The sequence below is a fragment of the Garra rufa genome, chromosome 13 (assembly GCF_049309525.1).
Source record: "Garra rufa chromosome 13, GarRuf1.0, whole genome shotgun sequence".
In the NCBI taxonomy this organism is placed as follows: domain Eukaryota; kingdom Metazoa; phylum Chordata; class Actinopteri; order Cypriniformes; family Cyprinidae; genus Garra; species Garra rufa.
Genome location: NC_133373.1, coordinates 45725349 through 45739710, shown reverse-complemented (window position 1 = coordinate 45739710; position 14362 = coordinate 45725349). Strand labels below are relative to the sequence as shown.

At 32.2% G+C, this 14362-nt stretch overlaps 1 protein-coding gene across 1 annotated transcript; it reads right to left on the bottom strand.

Annotated features, from left to right (window-relative positions):
• Positions 1 to 369: 369 nt before the first annotated feature.
• LOC141283132 (transcription factor GATA-4-like) lies at positions 370 to 12502 on the bottom strand. Its single transcript, XM_073816407.1, has 6 exons — positions 11864 to 12502; positions 6303 to 6469; positions 4101 to 4226; positions 3852 to 3933; positions 3614 to 3735; positions 370 to 3507 (listed from the first exon to the last, which is right to left on the bottom strand). Exons 1-6 carry the CDS (start codon positions 12390 to 12392, stop codon positions 3391 to 3393), a joined length of 1143 nt encoding a protein of 380 aa, XP_073672508.1. The 5' UTR covers positions 12393 to 12502; the 3' UTR covers positions 370 to 3390.
• Between the last annotated feature and the right edge of the window lie 1860 nt (positions 12503 to 14362).

Here is a 14362-nt window from a genome sequence, read left to right as displayed (position 1 = left end):
TATGAAACCACTGTAATTTAACACTATTCTTGTGCATAATGTGTTATGAATATTTTCCTGACTGCATGCGTTCTTATTACGTTTAAATACAAGTTTATTTAAAATAATAATTACTTTACATGAACTTCAACGGATACATTTCTGAAACCACTTCTCTTTTACTTTTATTAAAGCCCGTTTTAAGGCATTAATTATAACGATAACCATATAATCGTTTTACATTTAAAAGAATAGCATATCACAACTACAATGATAACAACAAAGATATCTTTCAGAATCACTTTCAGAAAGTTTGTTTCCCCAACTAATTAACGATAGTTTTTTTAAAGGTTTATTTTTGGTGTTTTTACTTTATTATGATAGGACAGTAAGAGAAGTGGGAGATAGAGGGGAGCGGGGTATTTTGAAGGGTCCTTGAGTTGGGATTCGAACTCGGGACGCCCATAAGGCAATTACGTTAAATGTCAGCGTATTTGCCCACGAGGCTATCAGCGGTGGCTATAGAGCGTTTGTTCCGAAATAAGTAATGATGGAAACAATGACAGCCAATCAGAATCCTGCCTTAACACGTTCCAGTATTTAAAGTGGCAAAACTGCCGCTAATATCATTATTGTTATCGTTCTTAGTGTGAACAGGCCTTTAGTTTTTGACAAATAAAAATGATTTGGGCATTTATTAGTTTTTAATTGTTTAAATATTTTTTGACTTTATTATTAAAAAAATTACTGGGCAATTAAAGACATGGAAAACCTTGTTCTCTGTAAAAGAAAGAAGTTGAATCTAAATTTACAGACAGTTTAATCTAATTTTCACATACAGTTAAACATGGAGTGAGTTGTTTCGTGTACATACAGTTATATACATTTAACATAATAGAATGCTACTACATGAAAAGAATTACATGTGAACTTTCTATTTTCTTTACAGGCTAATGAGAAACACTAACAATGTTTAATCTATAATGAGAGATCAGATGCACAAGTTCAAATTGACTTTACAAGCAATTTGTCACCTTTCCAGTTGGAAAGAGAAACTGTAACCCTGTTTCTTTATAGAAATAAATATAAAAAAGTTATTTAAAAATCAGATATAATTACAGGAGCTCAGCTGTGATAAAGGGGATTTTCTTTTTCAGATTTGAAAAGAAAGGAGGAAGTAAAATTTGTGGTGAGGGCTATTTTTTTTTTTATAAAGTTTCAAGGAAGTGGCTTAGACAGGAAGTTAGTCTCCTAACACTGGCGGCTCTGGCTGCTAAAGCAAAGGTTTCAGGTCGACTCAACAGTCTTGATTATAGATGCCACAGAAAACAAAAACCTAAATTGGATCAACTCTGAATTTTTTTGTGAGCAAAGGACAGGTCAGGATTAACACATCGCAGGTTCTTTGGAATATATCTGCTCAAAGACATGATTACTAATGTTCATCATGACAAAAAAAAAAAAGTTTCCCTGCAGATATAGTGTGATGTAAAAGAGAATTATTCAATAAAATACAGTGGGAGTGCTTTGAGCTTCATTTAAATATTCTTTTCTGTTCTGTTTAAAAAATGTTGCAACAAACCACAACAATTACTACATTTTCTTGAGAAAAGTGTTGTTTGCCTGTGCAAAACTTGCCATCACTATTTTTTAAAAGAAAAGTTCATCCAAAAATTAAAATGTGCTCCATTCATGATCTAAATAAGTTGTACAAATGTGGCATTCCATCACTTGCTCACCAATGGATCCTCTGGAGTGAATGGGTGCCGTCAGACTGAGAGTCCAAACAGCTGATAAAAACATCACAATAATCCACAAGTAATCCACACCACTCCAGTCCATCAGTAACATCTTGAGAAGACAAAAGCTGAAACAAATCCATCATTAAGACGTTTTTAACTCAAATACAATCCTCCAATGAATCAGGAGAGAAATCTGCACAGATCAAGCAGTGTTTACAAGCCAAAACAGCTCTAAACAAATATGCGGCTGGATTTTGATGTGACTTTTTTACTGGAGGAAGCGTTATTATGGTTTATGGACTTAATGTAAATAATAAAATAAATTTATAAATAATTTTAGTTAAAAATGTATTAATGAGAGATTTGTTTCAGGTTTAGTCTTCTCAAGATGGTGACTAACGGAATGGAGTGGTGTGGATTATTGTAATGTTTTTATCAGCTGTTTGGGCTCACATTCTGACGGCACCCATTCACTGCAGAGGATCCACTTTTGAGCAAGTGATGGAATGACATTTTTCTACAAATCTGATAAACAAACAAACTCATCTACATGAATTTTGGGGTTAACTGTTCCTTTAACACATTTATCTATGGCATCTGAATGCCACTCAAATGGTTTAAAGTGAATGAAACCAAAGTCTTAAAGATGAGTGAAGTACATGCTACGAGTCCATTCAGGTTTTGTAAAGTTCTCAAGGTCTGCTGGGACTGAACGGTCTTTGGTTCCTGCGACTCACAGCATGTTTACAATCAGGTCCAGGGTTTTCTGCTACAACTGCTCTGTTGATAGCTGATAAAAACATTACAATAATCCACAAGTAATCCACCTCCAGTCCATTAGTTAACACATTAAAAAAGACAAAAGATGAAACAAATGCATCATTAAGATGTTTTATACTCAAATACAAGTCCATAATCTATAATAATGCTTCCTCCATTGAAAAAGTTAGGTCAGGTCTGAATTCAGGAGAGAAATCTGCACAGATAAAGCACCGTTTACAAGCCAAAACAGCTCTAAACAAATATGTGGCTGGATTTTGATGTGACTTTTTTACTGGAGGAAGCGTTATTATGGATTATGGACTTAATGTATTTTAGGTAGTTTCAGGTTTTGTCTTTTTAAGATGTTAACTAATGGAATGGAGTGGTGTGGATTATTGTAATGTTTTTATCAGCTGTTTGGGCTCACATTCTGACGGCACCCATTCACTGCAGAGGATCCACTTTTGAGTGATGGAATGACATTTTTCTACAAATCTGATGAAGAAACAAACTCATCCACATCTTGGATGAAGCATATTTTCATTTTTTGGATGAACTATTGCTTTAACACGTGTATCTATGGCACGAGTCCATTCAGGTTTTGTAAAGTTCTCAAGATCTGCTGGGACTGAAGAGTCTTTGGTTCCTGCGATTCGCAGCATGTTTACAATCAGGTCCAGGGTTTTCTGCTACAACTGCTCTGTTGATGTGAATCCAGAACATTGTTCAGTTCACACTGTAGGCACAGTATCTTTCGATGTAAGAGAAATTTCTTGCATCTTCATGTCATTGAAGCTCTCTGGTTCTGACCCCCAACAGAGCGGTTCTTCTGGTCTCAGACGAGGTTCTGCAAGTATCTCTAAGCTCTAGAGGGAGTGACACTTTCGGCAGGAGTATCTTGGTTTTTTTATGCCAGAATCAAACTGTTCCACACTTCACTTTTGGAGCTGGAAGATCCACTTGGAGAAAGTTTGAGAGCAGAATTTGAGCTAGGAGTTCCCATATAAGATGGAAACGCAGAGACCTGGATGAACCAAGGAAAAACTTTGTGTTACTGTCTGCTTGGAATGAATTGCTTGTTTTGGATATTTACATTTGATAAATGAATAATTGTCAATAAGTTGTCTGACCGGTGTGTTCATGTGATGGTGTGTGTAGAGCGACACCGTGTCCGGTTCTGTCTTTATGGGTCGCGGTTCTTCTGTGGGACTGGAGTTCACTGCGCTGGACGGCGTCTGACCCTCAGATGACCCTACAAATCACAGACAGGTCAAAGGTCACACATGATTTCATCTGCATCAAGATGATTCTAACTTGACATTGTATAGTGAGTCAGACGTGTGTTCAGTGATCAGTATTTGCACTAACCAGGTTTGGACTTGTTGATATTTTTTGGTTTGCGTTTGCGGGTCTGAATTCCCTCTTTCTTCATGGCGAGAGGACGAGGAACCTGAACACAAGAGCAGAAACTTTGAGATCTGACTCCATCTGCTGGTTACATGTGTAACTACTGAGTTTTTGGCACAAAAAATTATACATTTGCATTGCCAAAGGAAAAGGTGAACTTATAACAGAGCAAACAGAGTATATTTTTGTATGTTTGAAAGTCTGTCTCACCCCATGGAGTTTCATGTAGAGTCCGCAGGCGTTGCAGACCGGCTCTCCTTCTGCATTACGTCTCCAGAGAGTAGTTGTGGTCGTCTGACAGTTGGTGCAGGACAAACCAACCCGTCTGGATGCAGACTGACCGAGAGACAAAACAGCAGGTTAGTGTAGTCTACAAATAAGTAAAAAGTTAAATTACTTAAAAAGTAATGCAAAATATAAAAATATTCTGGAAGCACAGAATAATTACAATTGCAATAATTAAAAAGTGCAAAACAAAAATAAACACTGTAATAATAAAAGATTGCACTGAAAAATGTTATGCAAAAATAAAAATAAAAATGTTGCAAGATAATCAAAACAGTGCCAAATTAAAAAAAAAAGAAAACTTGCTGCAAAAATGAAACTTTTGCAATAATTAAAAACTAATAAATTAAACACTGGAATAATAAAATGTTTTGTAAAATGTTGTTACAAACCGTAAAATAGAAAATTGCACAACAAACACAAATTGCTGCAAACACTGAAAATAATGCAATAAACTACTAATAATAAATGTAATCAAATATAGTGCAAAATGGAAAAACTGTAATAATAAAAAAGGTGCAAAAATAATTGCAATAATATAAGCTAATGAAATTAAACACTGCAATAATAAAATGTAATGTAAAAAGTTGCTACAAACCCTAAAATAAAAAACTAAATAGTGCAAAACAAACAAAAATTGCTGCAAACGCTGAAAATAATGCAATAATAAATGTAATCAAATATAGTGCAAAATGGAAAAACTGTAATAATAAAAATGGTGCAAAAATAACTGCATTAATAAAAACTAATAAATTAAACACTGCAATAATGAAATGAAATGTAAGTCGCTACAAACCCTAAAATAAAAAAATTGTGCAAAACAAACTAAATCGCTGCAAACACTGAAAATAATGCAATAATAAATGTGATGACAAAATAGTGCAAAAATACATTTTAAAATAATAAAAATCGTGCAGAATATAAAAAACTGTAATAATAAAATATAAAAATAGTGCAAAAATAACTGTGCCATAATAAAAACTAATAAATTAAAAACTGCAATGTAAATGTAATGTAAAACGTTGCTACAAACCCTAAAATAAAAAAGGTGCAAAACAAACAAAAATTTCTGCAAACACTGACAATAATGCTATAATAAATGTAATAAAAGAATAGTGCAAAAACAGTGCAAAATAAAAAAATAAACACTGAAATAATAAAATATAAAAAATTGCTACAAATCCTGAAATAATTAAAAAAGTACAAAACAAACAAAATCACGACAAACACTGAAAATAATCAGATAATAAATGTAATAACAAAATAGTGCAAAAAAACTTTGCAATAATAAAAATAGTGTAAAGTAGAAAAACTGTAATAATACAAATCTAAAAATAGTGCAAAAATAACCATGTCATAATAAAAACTAATAAATTAAACACTGCAATAATAAAATGAAATGTAAAAAGTTGCTACAAACTCTAAAATAAAAAACAGTGCAAAACAAACAAAAATTGCTGCAAACAATGCAATAACAACAAAATATTGAAAAAATAAACTTAGCAATAATAAAAGTAGTGCAAAATAGAAAAACAAATGTAATAATAAAAACTATAAAAATAACCATGCAATAAAAAAATTATAAAAAACTGCAATAATAAAAATGTAATGTAAAACGTTGCTACATTGAAAATAATGCAATAATAAATGTAATAACAAAATAGTACAAAATAATAAAAATGAAAAATGTGCAAAATAGAAAACAAATCTGTAATAATAAAAATTAAAAAAGTAAATAAAAAAGTAATAAAAATAAAAATTCTGCAAATATTGAAAAAATGGCACAAAAAATAAACGCTGCAATAATAAAAAAATTTAAATAAACGTTGCAATAATTAAAAGTAATGCAACAAACACATTTGCTGAAAATATTGCAAAAATAACTAAAAAAAGTGCAAAAATATAAAAGTGAAAAAATGCAATAAAAAATAGACAATAAATAATATTGAAGCAAAGTTCACATGCTTTAAATATAATTTTATACCGCTTATTAATTATGATATCTCAACAACATGTTTATACAGTCATACATAGGTTTTAAGATTGAAAGAGAAACATTTTAGTTTCTCAAATCCCAGTAGGTGTAGATATGAGGTAGAATGATGTTGTGTTGTCAGTGTAACGCACCAGTCGTCTCTGGGGTTTGATGAGAGGCCGGTTGATCCCGTTCATCTTGTGGTAGAGACCGCAGGCGTTACACAGGTAATGACCCGTCCCGTCCCGCCGCCACAGAGGAGTGGACATCGCCCCACAGTTCACACACTCACGACCCTCAGCAAAATCATCAAACAGCTCTGAGGAGAGACAGATGGACAGACATTCATTAATATTCAAACAAAGCAAAAAATGTGAAGTCTGGCTTTCCTTTGGCATCTGAAGGCTCCTGGTCAGCAGGAGGCACTGTTGCTCATGCAGGCCTGTGGAGGTCTGCTGTGTCTCTGTCAGACATAAGAGCTGGTCCTGCACAAACTCAGCTAATCTTTATAAATGGAAACAGCGCTCATATATCACAGACGGCCCCTGAGGGGCCCTTAACTACAACACTGAGCGACCCACCAATGTGGACAAATGAGACAGACGCATAATCATTCATCTCTCTCACTAAACCATTCTACAGCCTTTCAAACACCTTTAACAAGCTGTTTGCTTTAACCCAGCACAAGTTACTGTCACAGTCATTCAGTATCATAAATCATCTGTCATATATCAACACCCACACACAAGACACAGAAAGACTAATTGCAGATGAGTCGGAGGATTATGCATGGGATTAAAAGAGCTAACAGTGAACACTTCATTTATTATTGCAATTTTTACAGTGTTTACAGAAAGTTTTTTTTTATTATTATTTTAGTGTTTTTGTTTTATTGCAGCAATTTTTGTTGCACTTTCTATTAGTGCAGTGTTCATTTTTAAGATTTATTTTGCAGTTTTTAACATTTTTTATTGTGCACTATTTTTTATTGCAGTCTTTTCAGTTTTTACAGCAACTTTTATGACTTTTTTAAATGCTAAAAAATAGATTATTAAACACTATTAAAGATTAAATAAAACATTTCACTGTTTTATTATTTAGTCTTTAATAGTGTTTAATAACCCTTTTTATATAAATTATATTATATATTGCATACTAATCCAAAAATATATTCAATGCAATAATAATAGTGCACATGCAAATATACACTCTGCTATAATAACAATAATGCAAAATAATACAAATATAATAATAAACTTCCTGCACACACTGAAAAGGCTTCAATCAGAAAATAGTGCAAAATAAAAAAGAAAATTGGAAAAATGAAAGTGCAAATGAAAAAATAAGCATAATAAAACCGTGAAAAATAATATGGATAAATAAGCCTATAAAAAAGTGCAACATAAAAAAAACTCACACTGCAATAATAAAAAATAATGCAAAACAAAGAATAAACACTAAAATATATAAATATAATCAATGTAATAATAAAAAGGTGCAAAAAGAAAAAAAATGCAGTAATAAAAATAGTGCAAAATAAAAATAAAAAATATTGAGAAAATTAAACAGTGAGAAATAAAATAATACAATTAATGCAATAAGTGCAAAAGTGTGAATGAGAAGTAAACATAAAACAGTGAAAAATAAAATGGATAAATTTACCTAATGCAATAATAAAAAAGAACATACATTGCAAAAAAAAAGGAAAATAAAAAATAAACTGTAATAATAAAACAGTGGGAAATGAAATAGACAAATATTATCAATGCAATAATAAAAAGGTGCAAAAAGCAAAAAGCTGCAATAATAAAAAATAGTGCAAAATTGTAAAAAAAAATATATTGGGAAAATTAAACAGTGAGAAATAAAATAATACAATTAATGCAATAAAAAGGGCAAAAGTGTGAATGACAAGTAAACATAAAACTGAAAAATAAAAAAATGATAAATAAACCTAGTGCAAAATATAAAAGAACACACACTGCAATAATAAAAAAAGAAAAAAAGAAACATAAACAGTGACAATAAAACAGTGAGAAATAAAACAAATAAATATAATCAATGCAATAATTAAAAAGTGCAAAGTAAAACAATAAATACTGCAATAATAAAAACAGTGCAAAATAAAAAAAGAAAATAACCAATAAATACACAATAAAAAATACACAAAAAGAAAAAATAATGCAAAATAAAATGAAAACTTTATGCAAATACTGAAAACAATACTGCAAGATAAGAGTTCTCTGGTCTTTCATAATGTTATAACTTTGCACAGAAACATTATTTATGCATTATTCATGTATTTTTTTTCTGAAGAGAACATTCAAATGTAACTTTGTGTTTGCAAAATTATGGTTGCATTTTAAAACATTAAAAAAACTCAGAAATAATGTTTTCAAAACATTTTTTAAATGTTACTTCTTGTTTCTGAACATTCCAAGAACATTCAAAAGTAACATTGTCATTTTGTTCACAAAATTCTAAAATAGAATGTTCCTTGAACATTTGCATAACCTAAAGAGAACATTAGCGCAACGTTCTCAGAACAGATTTGTGTTAGTGGCCTTTACTCAAGGCTGACAGCAGCTCCAACCTTGAGATTTCAACCCAGACCGCAGGAAAAGCGAACAAAAGCCTGTCAAACGCCTCACAAATCCGTCAGCTCAATTGGCAAATAACAAGTTGTTTGTCAGCGTTAATCACTACAGGTCAAACACTTTTTTTTACATGAGCACAATTATGAGAAATGGATGGATCTGCATCACATGAAACTGCTTTTTCTTTGTAATAAAGTCATTAGAAGCTGCAAAACCTTTAGAAATGAGCTCAAAACAGAACCAAAGACAAATGAAGGGAAGCTTAAAGTCCATCTCTAGTTCATTTATGACCGTCTATTAATAGCACATGATCAGACAAAGGTCACATTTATTCCTATCAGTTATTAGGTTAATGAAAAATCTGCTTCTATAGTTTATTTTATTCCAAAGGCAAACATGATATACCTTGCACACAGATTTACTCTCAATGCCACAATATAACAATAAAATGAAAGAAACTATTCGTTATCAAATCTTGATTATAATGAGTGTGCGGTTATTGATAAATAAAACACACATGACAGCTGATTGTTTATCATTATTACATGAATTCCTCAGTTATTCCAGTGTCATCTGTATAAAATAATCTAATACAATTCCATGTGGGTTAAAAGTTACTTATAATATTATTACTATTATTATATAACACTGAAACTAAATACAAAACCATGCACTTTTTTTCACTTTCACTGTTTTTTGTCATTATGAATTATTATCATCATTAAGACACAAAAAACAAGTCAGGCCAATCTAAAAAAAGATCCCTTATTTAATGATTTTTAAGACTGATTCATTGAATAGATTACTGATTACCTGCTATTATTGCATTAATATCATCATCAGCAGGCCTGATACATGTCCAAAGGGTTTTGCATTGACGAAAAGACTTGCTAAGTTTATTAATGAGGCTTTATTGTGATTTTTCACACTTACCCAACATTTTTAAATTAGTCGCGTATTAATATTTATCAGTATTAATGTTTAAAAATGATAAACATTAATGTTTATATGTCCGAATGGTTTTGCGTTAATGAAAACACTTGCTAAGTTTACTAATGAGGCTTTATTGTGTTTTTCACACTTACTCAACACTTTTTAATTAGTCGCGAATTAATGTTTATCAGAGACACGCGACAATCATGACCTCGAGTATATGCTTGTTTTATATAATGATAGATTAATTAATAATTATTATAAAGATATAAACTAATCGAGTTTTAATTCCCGCAGTGTCACTTTATGTTAATTAAACGGCTTTACATTTACTGCTTAACATTTTGCTTCGTTTGTGAATTTATTTTGCTGATCAAACTTGGACAAAACACGATTATAAATAGTCAAAAGTATACTTTATATATATATTTTCAAGGTATCGTTGGGTTTTAACAGCATTTTGGTGAAAAACGATACGAAATAAATCTTATTTTATTCTAATAAAGATTAAAATGCATTTGTTTTGGAAGTGAAAAGCATAAAACATATTTGATTTCGTCTTTTGGGGTCATTTATGTTTACTTTAAGACATAATGTTGCTATTATAAAGCATGCAAAATTTAAATATTATTTTAAGCCTTAATACGTGAAACTTTCACTTTCTGGTTCACTAAGTAAGCGCTTTCGTTTAATAAACACGAAAATATATTAATCAAACACGTATAATAGATATTTTTTAGTATGCTGTGTTTATTTCATGTCTAAATAATGATATTGTTTTATCTGGCGTGTATATAATTACTTTTTACTTGCGAGAGACATAGTAAAACTGTAATTATTAAATAATTTAATTCATTTTAATTCAGTAAATGCACCTTTTCAAAACGGTTAGCCTACAAAAGAACGAAAAATAAATCTAAAAGACGATCAAATGACGCTTCGGATCAAATAAATCATCTTGACCATTTAATTTGGTATTTTTATACTAAATACATCTAAAGGAATAAAGTGACAGCTGCAAATTTTCACATATTCACATTATATTAGTCTTTATTTGTGGTTAATTTAGATTTTCGACATTTTTGCAATACATATTTAATATGACAGATCCAATCAGAGTGAATTCATAGACATTCTCGGCTTACATACATTGTGTATAATAGGCTATATTATATAATGTAATATAATATAATACAGAACTGTTTATTATAAACACGTCCAATCCGTAATCGTTCTTTGCATTAATTAAAACAAAATCTCGGCTAACATATATGAGGCCCAAATGATCAAAAGACAGTATATTTTACAAAAGCTGCTGTTAATACATATAATTGCCTAAACTAAATGTATTGTCATAAATGTATTGTAATTCTGCACAGAAAAGAAACTGAAAACAAATTCAAATATTATAGAAAAGAATATTAATTTTGTATTTTTTTACAAACATGCTCTCAAAAACGCAACCTTACGTTAAAAATAAAAATAATTTTAAACTTTCATCAACAATAAAATACATTCACGCAAGAAAACAGTACATTTATAAGCATTAAATGTGCACGATATGTTTTACTTTCGTTTTATTTTTAATCCTATTCTCAATGCAGGTGATAACTAATAAGTTTTGTCGTGCAATTTAACATTTAAACTAACATTTAAACCCTAATTCACATCAGAATCAAACGATCGATTACAATTTCTACGTAATTCTAAGATCTCAAATATCCCTTTCACCAAAAAATGCATCTCTTTAACTATGAAGAGTTTATTTGCAAAAACAGATGACAGTTTTTTAAATAATTTTCGAAAATCGTGTTTTTTTTTTGTTTGCTATTTTTACTTTCTGTCAAAATAAATCTCACTTCAAAATATTGATTGATATTAATTTGTATGCACAATGAAACACGATTTATGAAATTGTAGTTATGTTTTTGCAGATTAACTCTTCTTATAGCCTATTTTTTTCAAAGCTGACAATCAATTTATTGGAGTAAACTTCACAAGAAAAAGAATTTTAGTCTTTCAGCTTCAAATGAGCTTTCTGCTTATTTGTGAAATTCATTAGCAATTTCTGAGTGAAAATCGTTTCTATAACACTTTGTTTTCCAGTGAACTTTATTTGACTCCATTTATAACTAATTTTTCGATATGGTTAAGAAAAAAGTACGAAAACCATTTTGACTCACCTAAGTTCGGGTGTCGCGCTGCACCGGCCGTTCCTCCGCTCTGGAGGCTGTGCAGCACGGAGCTGTCGAAGTGCGACGCCGTCCAAGAGCCTCCGATGTTCGGGCTGACGTAGGCCGGGTACCCGCTGTGATAGGATCCACTCAGACCGCGGGACCCGTAGTGCTCCCGGCCGCCAGAGGAGATGTTCAGCGGGCTGGTGTAACTCACCGTGTCCCGGGCCGTCGCGACCCCGGAGGTTAACGGAGGGCTCGTGGAGAACGCGAACCTGGAGACCGGGGAATGATGGTGCCCGCCGGTGGAGCTGTAAGAAGCGACCGTATCCGCGCCCGCCTGCGCCCATCCCGAGTGTCCGGACGCCGGGCTGCTCTGCTGCGGCGTCTGGAGGTACGGCAGCGCTGGGATCATCGGGGTGACCCGGGTGGGTGTCACGTACACCGGCGAGGCGGCGGCCGAGGCGGCGTTGTGGAGGAAACCGGGCTCGTAAGACGCGGGTCCGTGGTTCGTGCTCATCGTTACACCTTGATACATGTCCACAGGTGAGCGATCATTCCATTTGTCGATCTTACCGGGCTGACCTTCACCCTGCGCCCGCCGGGAGCATTTTCTGCTTCACTTTACTTGACTTGACGGCAGAGGATGATGAGGGTGGACAGTCTCTCTAAGCACTCCTCCCCGTCTTTCCGAGTCTCTCCGCCTCCGGTAACGCGCATCTCATTTCTGTTCGGGTCACCGACCCAGGAGCAAACTAATTCCGATCATGTCTACGTCATGCAAATCAACAACACACTAGCTATATTTTGTTAATATAATATAAATTTGTATCTAAAAGCATTGTGATGCACACAAATAACAATTCATGTTGTATTTATTTAATATGCATAGCGCATAGGCCTAATATTTGCATTATGTAGCCTATAGTAACGTATGTGCATAAGAATTCATTCTGAGACTCCAGTTTCAGAAAGATGGAAAATATGGTCATACAAAAACTTTTTTTCCATTAGCTTTTTATTACATTTAATGTTCTAGCCTTAAAACACTGATCTTACAGTGAAGCATAAAATAAATAAATATATTTATATAAATCAATAAATTAATTAAAAACACTATTTTTAAAAACATTATTTTAAAAAAGAGAGAAAAAAGAAAAAAAAGAAAACCTTAGAGGAAAAAGGCATTTTTTACTGAATAGCTCCATGCACAGAGGAAAGCAATTATTTTTCTGTATTGCAAGAAATGAGCTATAGATTAAAAGAATATATAAAAACTCACATTTAAAGATAAAACTCACTTAACTCGGACCCCAATAGGCTAAATGTTTTGATTAATTTATTTAAATGTGGCGTGATAACTGACAAGAAGACAAAAAGAAGAGGAACTATAGAGAAAAGCAGGGAGGAGTTTTAGATCTTTCCGAATTAAAATGATGATTATATAGGAATACATAAAGGCCTGTACAATTGATCTAAATTATTTTATCGCAATATTATTTCCTTAGAATTATATAAAATATATGATCCAGATATTAAATTATAATATTTTTTGTTTAAATTAAGCCATATGCATTTTTTGTCGTTGACACTCAACTTAATAGGTCAGTAGAATAAAGAAAACTTGTGTTATATCAATTTTATGCATAATTTCTATTATGTCACTTTTAAAAGTAAAACAAACAAAAAAACATGTTTCACATAACTAATGCGCATATTTGATATATTAATAGGCCTATTACAATAATACGCAAGCTTTCTATTGATGTATGGTTTATAGACAATATTTGCCTGAGATAACGAGATAATCTGGAATTTGATGGTGCAAAAAATTCTAAATATTGAGAAAATCTTTAAAGTTGTCCAAATGAAGTTCTTAGCAATGCATATTACTAATCAAAACTACATTTTGATATATTTACGGTAGGATCATCATATCTTCATAGAACATGAATAATTTTTGGAATGAAAGAAAAATCGATCATTTTGTCCCATACAATGTATTTTTGACTATTGCTACAATATACCCGTGCTACTTAAGGTTTTGTGCTCCAGGGTCACATTTATCAGTGGTTTCTGAAGCGCGGAAGAATGATTAATATGATTGATGTTTCGCGCATCACTGACGTCATGCGCGTCCGCAGCTCGTGTTGGTCGGAAGTCTCTCTGCTGTTGTTTTCAATGACACATTTTTTACTGTCATTTCACTTTTCTTTATAAACAAACTGAGACTTTCATGCACTCGATTTCCTTCGTTTTACAATTATGCGTCTCCATATGCGCCTTCCGCGTCAATATCCAGGCCACTTCAACACAGAACATCCGGGCAGTAGTTTCATGTTGTTGTTTCCCTTTTAAAAATGCATTTTATTTGGCTCCATTTGGAGAATTAGAGTTCAGAGAGTTGTCGTTTTTTTCATTCTGTATCAATATTAGCAATTAAAACCTGTATAAGAAGACAATATTTACATTTAAAACACTCTGTGTAAGTCTTCATGCTTACTTCAA

What these genes read in the sequence shown, in the direction of transcription:
- LOC141283132 (XM_073816407.1), bottom strand. Translation starts at nt 12,392, where the DNA reads ATGTATCAAGGTGTAACGATGAGCACGAACCACGGACCCGCGTCTTAC. An exon ending in AGCGCGACACCCGAACTTAG is followed by an intron (nt 6,470 to 11,863) that starts GTGAGTCAAAAT and finishes GTCTCTCCTCAG; the next exon opens with AGCTGTTTGATGATTTTGCT. An exon ending in TCTACATGAAACTCCATGGG is followed by an intron (nt 3,934 to 4,100) that starts GTGAGACAGACT and finishes TCTTGTGTTCAG; the next exon opens with GTTCCTCGTCCTCTCGCCAT.